The sequence below is a fragment of the Macrotis lagotis genome, chromosome X, assembly GCF_037893015.1.
Source record: "Macrotis lagotis isolate mMagLag1 chromosome X, bilby.v1.9.chrom.fasta, whole genome shotgun sequence".
NCBI lineage: Eukaryota > Metazoa > Chordata > Mammalia > Peramelemorphia > Peramelidae > Macrotis > Macrotis lagotis.
Window position 1 is genome coordinate 146386154 of NC_133666.1, and position 13149 is coordinate 146399302.

Genomic DNA, 13149 nt, shown 5'->3' on the forward strand with positions numbered 1-13149 from the left:
TCCTGAGCAGTGAGGTCAGAACAACTTTAAATGGGGTGGAGTTGGAAAAGGGGAGGCTGGGGCCACAGTCTAAGATGAAGGAAAACATAGTCCAGACAAGTCATAGATCTCAGGAAGAGAGCTGGAATGAGAGATTTGGCAGATTTTGGAAGAAACTGCAGTGAATAGTGTGTATTCCTTGCCAAAACCCTATTTGTGATCACAGCTAATTTAAAGATAAAGCATCACCTACTCAAGCTGAGGAAGGAACCACCCTGAAAGCAAGGTCAGGAGAGTATTGTTCATAATGGCTTTAGGGTAAAAGAAGCATTCTACAAACATCACACTGATCCAATCTAAATTCTCTGCCTTCTACTTGAGTCTAAGGAATTTACTTTTTTTTTCCAAAAGGAAATGGATGAGGAAAATAATAGTCAATAATCTATTTTGAGAGTCATTTCCCCCTTTTTGAGTGGAAAAAGTCTTACAATTAACTAGGAGAAAAGATATTAGGATTTGGTCCCCACTTATTTTCCTAATCTCAAACCAATTTTGCAACATTGAAAACTTTGTTTTAAATAGGTCATCTAATCATCTACCTCAAAATCATGCCCTCCCCAACCCCTAGCATTGTTCCATCTTCATCTGGGTCCATAGTTATATGAATTACTTCCTTGTGACTTTTCTTCTTCTCATTCTCTTTCTTCACTACCCTATCCCCATTCTCACTTTAACTGACTCTCTATTGCTTCATTCCCCTTTTCTATATGTGTTTCTGTATTTTCTCCACCATTTCCCTCTTCACCCTCTGGGCTTTATTAAAGCCTCACTTTCTGCTGCCATGGTGATCTTTCCTGAAGAATATCCAAAGAACTAGACCTACATGCTGCATTTTTAAATTTCATAAATTAATTAGTAATTCAGTTTTGATATTTTAGTTTTACAACCTAGTTGACTCTCTTGCTTAAGTCTTATTTTCCTACAACTAAACTGTGAACTTTGAGAATGAGGATCAAATTTAATGGTTTTCCCTCTAGTAGCTCCCATAGGAATAAACATATAGTACGTTCTCAGTGAAAAGTTATTCAGTTTAATCAGTACTTTCTCTGCTTTTTCCTATGGTCCTTTGTAAAATGAGGAAGTTAAATCACAAAATTTCTAAGATACTTTCTAGTTCTAACATTCTATGATTTTGACTGTAAATATTACATAGAAGCAAAAAAAGAATACAATGCTACCCTCTGGATTAAAAGGAAGGAATGAAGCAAAGATTTATTGTGTGTACTACATATCCAGCTACTATGCTAAATGTTTTATAAATAATATCTCATTTGATTTATACAACAATATTAGTAGATAGGTACTCATATTAATCCCATTTTATAGTTGAGGAAACCATGGTAGACAGAGGTTAAGTGACTTTCCCTGAGCCATATAGCTAGTAAGTATTTGAGGCAAGATTTGAACTCAGATTACAGACACAGAACTCCCATCTCCTATAGAGTAAAGAAAAGGAGAGAAGTGATAGTTTGACCCCATTAGATCACAGGTAGAATGTTAGATCTCCATATTAGATTTCATTTTTCAGGAATAATTTTAAATAAGCTGAAGAATATTCAGAAGAAAGTGATTGGGTGGGAGATGGTGTCATAGAAGGATCAGTTGAAGGAAATGGGGATGTTGGCTTAGGAAAAAGAAAATTGAAGGAGGACATGATAACTGTTTTTAACTATTTGGTATGACTAGTTCTGCTTGGTTGCAGAGAGCAGAGTTAAGAGTAATGGGAAGTTGTAGAGATTCAGATTGAAGTATTGAAGTAAAGAATGCCTTAAGTCTTGATAGTGGAACACTATCCTTTGGGAGTTGGGCAGATTTCTTCTCACTGGTGATTATCAAGCAAAGAGTAATAGATCATTTGCCATATCATATTTGATATCAAGGAGAGGTTCCTTGGTTGAAATATGGGTTGGACAAGATGGTCTCTGAGTTACTGCAATTTTAGATTCCGTTCTGTTCCCCTGTCCCATTCAGAAAATGAGAGACTAGTCCCTTCACCTAAAAATGGAAGCATAGTGCCTAGCACTTAGTCACTTGATGAATGGTCATTAATTGACTGACTCGATTGACATAAGTAGCATCACCTGAAAAAATATCATTAAAAGGAGTAGAGCTTCTATTTGGACCAACAATGAGAACCATGATGAATTGAATGGAAGACAGCATCAAGAAAACACATTCATTTGAACTTTGAAGGAAATTATCTGTCTTATGTTGTCTGTAGAATCATCTGTATTATTACTGATTTTCTTTTCTAAGGAAAAAAGTTTAAATTAACAAGAATCTGGAACATTCTGGGAAACTCACATCATCATGAGTCATCAAGGAGAACTTGGGAAATGAGGGCTGAAGTTTTGAATTTATTTATTCAATGAACTCAAAGTATATTTTGACTGTTAAATCTATTTTTATTATTATTAATTATTATTATTATTTTTGCAAAGTAATGGGGTTAAGTGATTTGTCCAAGGTCACACATCTAAGTAATTATTAAGTGTCTGAGGTGGGATATGAACTCAGTTCTTCCTGATTCCAGGGCCTGTGCTCTAACTACTTTGCCACCCAACCTCCCCTAGTTTAATCTGTTCTTGAACTAATTGAAAACTAAAAGCTTAACAGCAACAATGGAAGATTTATTTGAGAGTTTGGTAACAGGAAGAGAAGGCAATCTGATTATGGCTTTTAAAAAATTACTATTAGAGGGCTGATGGAGTTCCTGAACAAAGATGACACTTAGAAGAATCAACCTAGATTAATGACTGGAAAAAAAATAAGTCCTTTCTAAAATATTATATTATGTTAATTGCTAGAGATACAAATAGAAAAAGTGAGGCAGTTCCTGTTCTTAAGTATCTCCTACTCAAAGGACACATAAGAAAATTTTACTGCAGGGTATTTAGACAGACTCTGAAATCCTAAGGGTTCTTTAGTGTGGTAGATGGCAAGGTCTGGGGACTTTAGATTTAAGTGCTGAGAGTTGAACAGTCTCCTTTCAAAATTGGGCAGATTTCCTCTTACTGGTGATTAATGAGCAAGGAAAGGTAGAAGATCATTTGCCAATGATATCATAAAAAGAATTCTTGTTGTATTATTGACTGGACAAGATGGTCTCTAAGGTTTCTCTAACTGTAGTTATATGATTCCATTCTGTTTTTAAGTCTCAGTTTCCTGACTGCTTATTTGAAAAATGAGGGATCAGTCCCTTCACTTAAAAATAAGATCAGACAGTTATAGGAACACATTTTGTGGTATCTAAGGATTGGAAATAAAGTAGGTGTCCATCAATGGGGAATTAACTAACCAAATTAGGGACATGAATATAATGGAACATTACTGTGCTGTGAGACACAAAGAACACGAGCAATACAGGGAAAGAAGACAAGACTTATGTGAAGTGATTCAAAGTGAAGTAACCAGAGTCAAGGAAACACCATGTCCACTAATAAACAGCCCCATAAACAATCCAAAACAAATGATGTAAACATTTTTAATTTATAAACTTGACCCCAAAGACATCTCCCCCCCCCCCCACTTCTTTGTGGAGGTGAGGGATCCTCTTCTGTGGAACATTACATAAAAACTCATATTTCTGATGTTTTGATTGATTTAGGTAAAATTTTTCACTTATTCCTTTTAAAAAAAATTATTATGAGGGATGACTGGAATGGGGAGAAGGAAAGATACCAAAGGAAACTTAGGTGACATAAAAACATAAGTTATCCATACAAATCCTTTTTTTTTAAATGAGGAAGAAAGAAATAGCTCTGGATTGAAATGGAACATTCAAGAGATAGTTTCTCTAAGACTTATAGGAAGAATCAATTGAGTTCAGCATCAGTGTGAAATCTGAAGCTCAGGGAAAAATGCTTGGGGCCAAATAACGAAATTACATTCTATACCAAAAGATTCATTCCAAGAGGTCAAGCTAGAAGAAAAGTTCTCAGAGGTGCTAAGAATCTTAGCAGTTTCTGCTATCTATCTGAATATCCAATGTTCTTTGCATCTGGAGCCTGAAATCTTGGTCTAGCATCTAATCCAAACAGGAAGGGGGGTGGGGTATGACTCCCAGGACTAGAAATACATGATTAGCCAATGAAAGAAGGAAGATGCTGAGAAAGATAAGGGCTAACTAGTCTCCTACACAGATTTTCTCAAAGAATGACATTTTTAATCTCCTTTCCAATCCCAGATTGCACCTTTTAAAAACTATTATCTATTTCCTTGGGGCATCTGGGTAATACATGGGATAGGGTCCTGGGTTTGAATCAGGATGATTCATCTTCATGAATTAAAATCAGGAGTTAGACATTTAATAGCTGTAAGTCACCCTGTTTCTCCTCTAAAAGGTGAACTGAAGAAGGAAATACAAAATTATTTCAGTATGTTAGCTAAGAAAACCCCAAAATGGGGCCAGAGAGAGTTGAACAACAACAACCTATTTCCTTTTACATTTTTTAAAATTGAAAGATGAATTTTTTGTATTTGTTTCCTAGAAATAAAGATAGGAGAGAAGTGGGAATCCTGTCTCTACTACTGCAACAATTCTAGGATTGAATTACACAGGTTGAATTACACAAATTGAAGAAAGGGTTGCAATGTTGACCAAAGGGAGGCTTCAAGAAAGCCTGAGGGTCTGTTCATAAGGGGGAGCTAATTTGAACTTCAGAAATGCCTCTAAATTCTTAAGAGAGTCTGAAGTCAAATAGCTGCTCAATACTGCCACAACTTTTCATGTAGGGCCTTAAGACTCTCAGACCACTTGGCTTTACCTCCAGGAGTAATCATGATTGTGCCAGGGATGTGTTAGGGTCAGAGTCAAAATAACAGGATCTTATTCCAAAGAAGAAATCTTTTTAACAGGAAGCAGGTTTTCCAAGTCATAAACTGGGTACAGTGATGAAGTTAAAGGATGAAGGGGTATCATTGAAAGAGATAAAAGGCAAAACTAATGCCTCCCTATGAGTTTAATTTGCAAATGAAGGAACATTTGATAACTTAAAAGTGTCTACTTTTTCTGGCACTAGAATGAACTATATTTGCTTAGTTTAGTGGGATAAGTGCTGCATGTGAATCCAGGAAAATTGGGTCAGAATCCTGCTAAATAACAGATACTAGCTATGTGACTATGGACAATTCACTATATCTCTCAAAGCTTCAGCTTCCCCTTGGAAATTAGAGATGATAATACACATACCAACCTATCTTAGGTGAGGAAGGAAGTTAGAAAAAATGTTAAAGTGATGTGCAAGTGTGAGTTATTGATAATGATAAGGACATAGGAGTCAAGGAGACATATTCTGTTGCTTAACTTTTTGATGTTCAAAAATTCTCTCTAAGAGTATAAATCACACAAGTACCAATCCACAATAGAGGAAAACTAACCTTTAAATCTTGCCTGATATATATATATATATATATATATATATATATATATGTATCTATGTATATGCATATATATGTTATGTATGTCTATATATATATCTGCATATGTATGTATATATATAGTTAATGTGTTGCATGACCTTGGATAAGTCATTTAACTTCTCAGAGGTATTAAACTTAAAAAGAAATAGAGACCACTGAATTGTACATAAGGACCCCTGTGGCCTGCATATTGATTTAGAAAATCACATATTAGCATTATCTATATGAGATGATAGTATTTTTTATTTATTTTATGAAATATTTATCAATTACATTTTAATCTAGTTGGTACCCACTGAGCTATAACAGGTATATGTTTGACACCTCCACTCTAGGTAACTCCCTCAAAATGTCCATTGGAGAACAGTTGTCAACATACATTTGCACAGGGAACCCCTCTCTGAGATCTCCCTTCAAGGATGGAATTGCAAAGCTGGTAAAAAAAAAAGTCCAAATCAAATTCTTGCCCCTCCAACTATTATCATCACTTCTACTCACCATATTGAACTGCCCCAGGGGTTCTAATGTTTCCATGATAATAATAATAACTCACATTGTTATTGTGGTCTAGGGTTTATAAAGCACTAGCCCAAGGGCCACGCTTGCCTGACAACTGAATAACTCTGGTTGGCAATGGAGAAAAAAAAAGACTGAAAATGTTTGAATGAAACTTTAGTTCAAAGTGGAAAGAACCCAAGATTTTGAGAAATACAATGGCACACTGTCTATGACTCTATGATGTACTTGCATTTCTGAAGGACCACAGTGTGTCTAGCAGTGATGATGTGGGTGGCCTTTCCCAGGGAGACAAAAGTGTGGAAGAAAACATTTTTCAGGAAGAACCTTAAGTGAATTTTAAAAGAGGGATGTGGGAAGACAGAGAAGATTTACTTACAAGACAGAGACAGATAAATACACAGACACAGGTACAAGCAGTTAATGAGAGAGAGAGACAGAGAGAGAGACAGACAGAGGCAGAGAGAGCGAAGAGAGACAGAGAGAGGCAGAGACAGAGACAGAGAGAGAGACAGAGACAGAGAGAGAGACAGACAGAGAGAGACAGTCAGAGAGACAGACAGACAGACAGAAACAGAGACAGAGAGACAAAGAAACAGAGACAGAGAAGACAGAGACGGAGAGAGGCAAAGAGACAGAGAGACAAAGAGGGAGAGAGAAGGGGAGAGAGAAAAAGTAGGAAGAAAGAGGGATAGGACATAGAGGGGGGGGAGAAAAAGAGGGGAAGAGGAGGGGTGGGAGATAGAGAAGAAGCAGGGATGGAGAGAGACAGACTTACTCAGGGCACTGTGTATAGCACCTGCCATGGTGCAGGTAGAGTGGGTGGTCTGGCTGAGACAGACACCTTAAGCAATTGTTCATCATCGAGCAATCCTCACAGTCATCTGTGCATTTCTCACATTTGCCACTCTTTTCTGAGGGCCAAGTTCCTTGGGGACAGGAAGGGATGCAGGACTGAGAGAAAAGATAGGCTCCTGGAAACACACCAAAGGGAAAATGTAAGAACATTTGAATCAAATTAGTCAGGTTTCTCTCTCTCTAAACTAGGAGTTCTTATTTTTTTTAAAGGAAAATTTTATTTATTTTGAGTTTTACAATCCCCCCCCCATTTTTGCTTCCCTCCTCCACCCCCACAGAAGGCATTCTGTTAGTGTTTACATTGGTTCCATGTTATAAATTGATCTCAGTTCAATGTGATGACAGAGAAATCATAACCTTAAGAAAGAAAAATAAAGTATGAGATAGTAAAATTACATAATAACGCTTTTTTTTCTAATTTGACAGTAATAGTCTTTGGTCTTTGTTCAAAGACCATGATTCTTTCTCTGCATACAGATGGTATTCTCCATTGCAGATAGTTCAAAATTGTCCCTGGTTGTTGCACTGAAGGGATGAGCAAGTCCATCAGGGTTGATCATCACCCCTATGTTGCTATTAAGGTGTACAATGTTTTTCTGGTTCTGCTCATCTTGCTCAGCATCAGTTCATGCAAATCCTTCCAGACTTCCCTGAATTCCAATCCCTTCTGTAAACCAGGAGTTCTTAACCTAGGGTCCAAGAACTTAAAGCTTTTTTTTTTTGAAAAATGTATTTTGATTTTCTTTGTCATCCTCTGTGTTTTATTTTGTTCATTTAAAACATTATTTTGAGGTTTCCCTAGAGACTTCCAAATGGTAAAGAAAGCTTATTAGTCTAAATGATATATTTATCTATACAAAGAATATAGGAACCAGAACCATATCTTTCAAAGTTCTGTCAATTCTCATAGTATCTGGGACAGTACTACCTAAGATACACCAAAATATCTAATAAGGATGTTCATTTCTGTCCAATTGGCGAAAACTACTGGAAGCTTGTATCCAGAAGAGTTCTAACTGGATGCCAAGAACTGGTCTGATCTTGGAGAAATAACTTATCTGACCCATCCAGTTATTTCACAGTAATAATTGAATTGTAGGAGTAGAAAGAAAATACAAAAAGGGTGGAGGAGGCCCAGCGACGCAAAGACAAACTTCATATTTCATAATCTTGCTTGAGGGTAGTTCTGTTCTTAGACATCAGATTAATTTCCTTATTGACTTTTACCAAAAGAACACTTCTCATAAGCTAGACCAGAAAGGTGCTTCACCATTGCTTACGTGCATGATTTATCAAGCCATGGCAAAGTATTCCAAGAACGACCATGGCAAGAGTTGAGTTCACATTACAAGGTTTGTTTATTTAACACCCTAGGTAGCCCCTTGCCAACTGCCCTGATGAAGGTATATTTTCCAAACCAGAGGCCAAGGGTTAAGCTTAAAGACTTAACCCTTTAAACTCTGAAATCCCACTAAACTTGATTGGATAGTGCTTCTCATGGCCCACTGTATCTAGGCCAGCTTTAGCCATGCTTCATTATATACCATCACAGTAGATAAAGTTGGAAAGTGTATTGGGCCTGGTATCAAGAAGACCCGAGTTCAAATCCTACCTCACACACTTATTAGCTCTGAGACTCTGAGCAAGTCCCTTAACTTCTGTCTGCCTCAGTTTCCTTATCTGTACAATAGGGATAAGAGTATATACCTTCCAGGTTTGTGGTGAGAGACAAAAGAGTTTTATATGCATACATTCACACACACACACATACACAGACACATATGGTATTCAATAATACATAGTAGATACTCAATAACTGCTTGTTCCTTAATGCCTCTCATTTCTCAACATCTACTATCAGTATATGACACTATCCCATTCCCTAAACTCATTGCACCTTTCCAATGCCTGGAATCATAAATGAATTCATACAGTTCTAACAACCCCTTGCAAAGGGGGTTAAGAAAGAGAGGGTAGAGGTTTTCCTCTTTGGCACTCTCCATGGGAATGAGGAGAGAAGGGAGAACTAGTTTCTGTGCAATGTGCAAACATACGCAAACATATTAGACTATAAGAGATGGCAAAATAGACAAAGGGAGAGAAGTATGACCAGGCATTTTTATTTTCACTCAGATAACAGAAGTACTGTGAGAAACAAGCTTTTCCCAGAGGAACAAACTATTAATCTTTAATTTTACAGAAGAATAAATAGACTAAAGACATGGAATGACTTTTCCAAGGTCATACCAGTTGTAGCACAGGCTAGAATTCATTTCCTAACTATGAATTTGACTGCTCAGCAGATCACTGAGTCACTCATAGAATCATTTAGATGAATATTAAGGAAAATGGATTATTTCAGAGGCACCTGCTTAGGAAAATAGCCTTGTGGAGTGGGAAGAGTTCTCTCAGTCTAGATTTGGAATTGAAAGATCTGGGTTTGATTTCTGACTCTGCTAGAAACACTGGATGTCATTTAACCTCTAAGACTTAAAGGGTTGAAGTAAATACTTTCTGGGGTCCCCTTTTATGATTTAAAATCCTTAAGATCATATGATTTTTGGTTTGTAGGGCTATTTGTTCAACAATAACAAAACCAAAATCTAAATAAACATTTTACAGCCCAAAATGAAGGTGTCTGAATTTTGGCCATTCATGATTTTGACCTCCCAAAAGAATGCAAATGTAGGAGCTGCCCTCTGCTGTCAAGTTCTTTCGAACAGCATCACCAACCTTTATGACAAGAAGTACACCCAGTGGCTGATTCATTACAGGTTTTACAAGAAGGATCACAAAGTTGATGTTTTCTCCAGTTACCTGTAAGAGGAGAAAGGGGGGAAGTAAATTAAATAGCTTACATGCAGAATGAGATATTTTTTTCATTATGCCAATTTAAAGCAAATATTTAATTTTCCAGAAAAATAATCACATTTGTTTTTGTTTGTGATACAGAGAAAGGACAGTACTCACTTCTCTCCCTGCATTCATATTCTAATATTCAGAGTTGGAATGGAAATAGGGACTAAATTTGCTATTTTCTTCAATTTAGTTTTTAAATTAGGAAACATTTATTTTCTCTCAATCCAAAATTTTAAAATTTCATTTCCTCCAAACCCAAAACATTTATAACAGATATGTCCAATCAAGGAAAACAAATTCTCACATGGGTTATATCATATATATATATATATATATATATATATAATATATATATATATCTTAAACATGTATTGATATAATAAAGAAATACATATATTATATATAAGATATATATATAATATATATATACATATAATATTTTTTGTATTGAATTGATCACCTCTCTTGACCCTGTGGAATGATGATTGTCATTGTATTGAACAAAGATTTCAATGAAATAGATAAACTTCAGATAACACCCTTTACCAATGCAAATTGCTACCTTCTTTGCAACTTATACTCTTGGACAGTTGCTTATGATTGAGCGTTGACCAGACTTGCTCAGGGTCTCAGAAACAATAGATGCCAAAAGTAGGATATATATGAATCCAGGCTTTCTTTCAATCTAAGGCAGTTAGGTAGTGAACAATGAGTCAGAATGGTTCTGTGTTCAAATTTTGCCTTAAATAGCTGGCTGTGGAACCCAAGAGAAGTTGCTTGATTTCTTGAAGTCTCAGTTTTCTCATCTCTAAAATGGGGATATAGTAATAGGACCTATCTCACAGAGATGTTGTGAGGATCAAATGAGATAATGTATATAAAGTGGCTATTAAACAACTCTATAAACGGTAGTTATTGTTGCTGCTGTTGTTGTTACTCTCCTCTATTCCATTCTCTCTCACAGGTATCTGTAAAGCCCCAAAACTTACAAGGTACCTCAGATGTGATTTTTTCAAACTTTCCCTGGACCCAATCTTTGCTCCAAATTTTGGTCCTTTAATTATGATGAACTCTCCCCACTTTAGTCCATAAACCAAAATCTGTCAACTTGATCTTCTTCAGGTACTACCATGACTTTCTCCTATTCAATAAACTCCAAGGCTCCCTATCACTTCTAGGATCAAATAGAAAGTCTTATGCCCTTCATAACTTGGCTCCCCCCCTTCCAGTCCCCTTAACCCTTGCTCCCTATAGATCAGCTCTACAGTTACACTGGTATTCTTGCTGTTCCTCAAACAAGACCCTCTATCTCTCAGCTCTGGGAATGTTCTCTGACTGCCACCTATTCCTGGAATGATCTACCTCCTCATCTCTGCCCCTGGCTTCCCTGGCTTCCTTCAAGATTCAGACAAAAATCCCATATTTCACAGGGAGCCTTTCCTGATCTCTCTTAATATTAGTGCCTTCCTTCTGTGGATTATTTCCTTTTTATACTGTATGTAGCTTGTTTGTACATAGCTATTGGCATGTGATCTCCCCCCATTGGATGATAAATTTCTTGAGGTGAGGGTCTTTCTTGCCTTTTTTGGGGGGAGGGGATTTTTGCAAGGCAATGGGGTTAAGTGACTTGCCCTGGGTCACACTAAGCAAGTATTAAGTCTCTGAAGCCAAATTTGAACTCAGGTCCTCCTGACTCCAGGGCCAGTCCTCTATCCACTTTGCTACCTAGCTGCCCCCTTGCCTTTCTTTATATCCTCAGCTTTTAGCTCTGTATCTGGTCCATAATAGGTACTAAAATATTTATTTATATGCACTGACTAGTGCATTTAGATGAGCTTTTCATTGTTGGGTCCCCAAGACATCCCTCCAAATGTTCTCATTAATGAAGTCCTGAAAGAGTTTCTTGGGAATAAGAATGGAGTCATACACAAAATGATGCCATGGATCTAGGATTTAGCCATCTTGTAATCTCTTAGAGCTTTTTCTATAGTATATAGTATTTCAGAAATGGCTGTATTCATATAGGGAATAAAATTTAGGTATTAGAATGAGTTTTGGAAGTAAAGGTATGTTTCACAAGTCCACAAGAAGTACAGAAGTGGAGAATGGTTCCCTTGTTCTCACTGATTATATTTATTGTATTTGAGGTGGTGGCCCATAGCTCCTTCCTCTTGGTATCATCACTCTGTATGTGTTGTCTTTCCCATTCAATAAAATGTCCTTGAGCAGGGACTTCCTTATGTTTGTCTTGTATTCTCTAATACCTAGCTTAGTTATTTTTTTAGCATATCATTAGGCATTTAATAAATATATTTCATTCATTTGAAATCTTCTCCATCTAAGTGAGTATCTTCAACTATGGACTTGACAGCAAAGATATTCAGTGGTTATGATGGAGACACTGAAAGAACCACCTCTAAAGTCAAAGTTCAACATTTTCCCTTTGGTATTAACCTTCTCATCTAAACCAAAATAATGGCAGCAGTAGTTGATTCACTGGTTATTTGAAGTAGCATGAGGTCAGTTAGTGGTGTGGCCAGAATTTTGGGGTAGTTTGATATTAGGAATCGTGAAAATAGGCTATTACTGTAATTAAAACACTGTTAACAATTTTTCTATGATAAACTGCAGCAATTTCTTTTATCTTTGTCAAGACCATAGAAACTACTTTTTTCTGAATTTTAGTTTATTCAGCATCAAGAAAAGTCATTGTTTCATGTCTACTACATTATCAAATCTGTGATCTATCAAGTTCTTGACATGAAAAATCATTTTAACATAAAAAAATCAGCTTGATTATTTTACATCATCAGCCAATTTTTTTGTGCCAGAGAAGAGCAATATAGCTAGGCCTGGTCCTGTTTTTTTTTTTTTGGTTGGTGCTGACAGATTAGGATTTAACAAGAACTAGTTTTTAGATTTGAAAAGGTTCCAAAAGGTTATTTAATTCAATCTCCAAACTTTTTAATAGTATCTCTGAACTGTTTGAACAATTTCAGGAATAGGAAGCTCATTTCCTCAGAAAATTAAGTCATTCTATTTTTAGATTAGCCTTTTTGTTAGAAAGTTCTTCCTTGTACTGATTTTTTTAAAAAGTTATATTTAATATTTTTTAATGACCAAGTATTACTCCACATATAACCCACCCTACCTTTCTAGACTTAGCTCATTTACTCTCCTCCATATATTATACAATTCAAACAATTGGATTAATAACTCCTTTCTAATACCGAAAATAACTACTTGTATGACTTTTCTCATACTATTCTTTCTTCCAGGAGTGCTCTTCTTCCCCTTTCTTCTAATCTGTGAAATTCCTACTCATTTATTAAATCCCAATTCAATTGCTATCTCATCCAGAAAACCTTGTATGATCCCTCTTAGGAAACATGTGTCTTTTTAAAAATCTCTCTAATCTCTAATTTGATTGATGTTTACAAGTTGTTGTATTATTAG

General features: G+C 36.2%; 1 protein-coding gene across 2 annotated transcripts in view; it reads right to left on the reverse strand.

Annotated features, from left to right (window-relative positions):
* PCSK5 (proprotein convertase subtilisin/kexin type 5) overlaps positions 1 to 13149 on the reverse strand; it is a 594760-nt gene that overhangs the window by 34449 nt on the left and 547162 nt on the right. For both annotated transcript variants that reach the window (XM_074206682.1, XM_074206681.1), the window contains 2 exons: positions 9568 to 9651; positions 6755 to 6950 (listed from right to left, as the gene is read on the reverse strand). In XM_074206682.1, coding sequence (XP_074062783.1) covers positions 6755 to 6950; positions 9568 to 9651 — 280 coding nt within the window. The remainder of the gene's footprint in view (positions 1 to 6754; positions 6951 to 9567; positions 9652 to 13149) is intronic.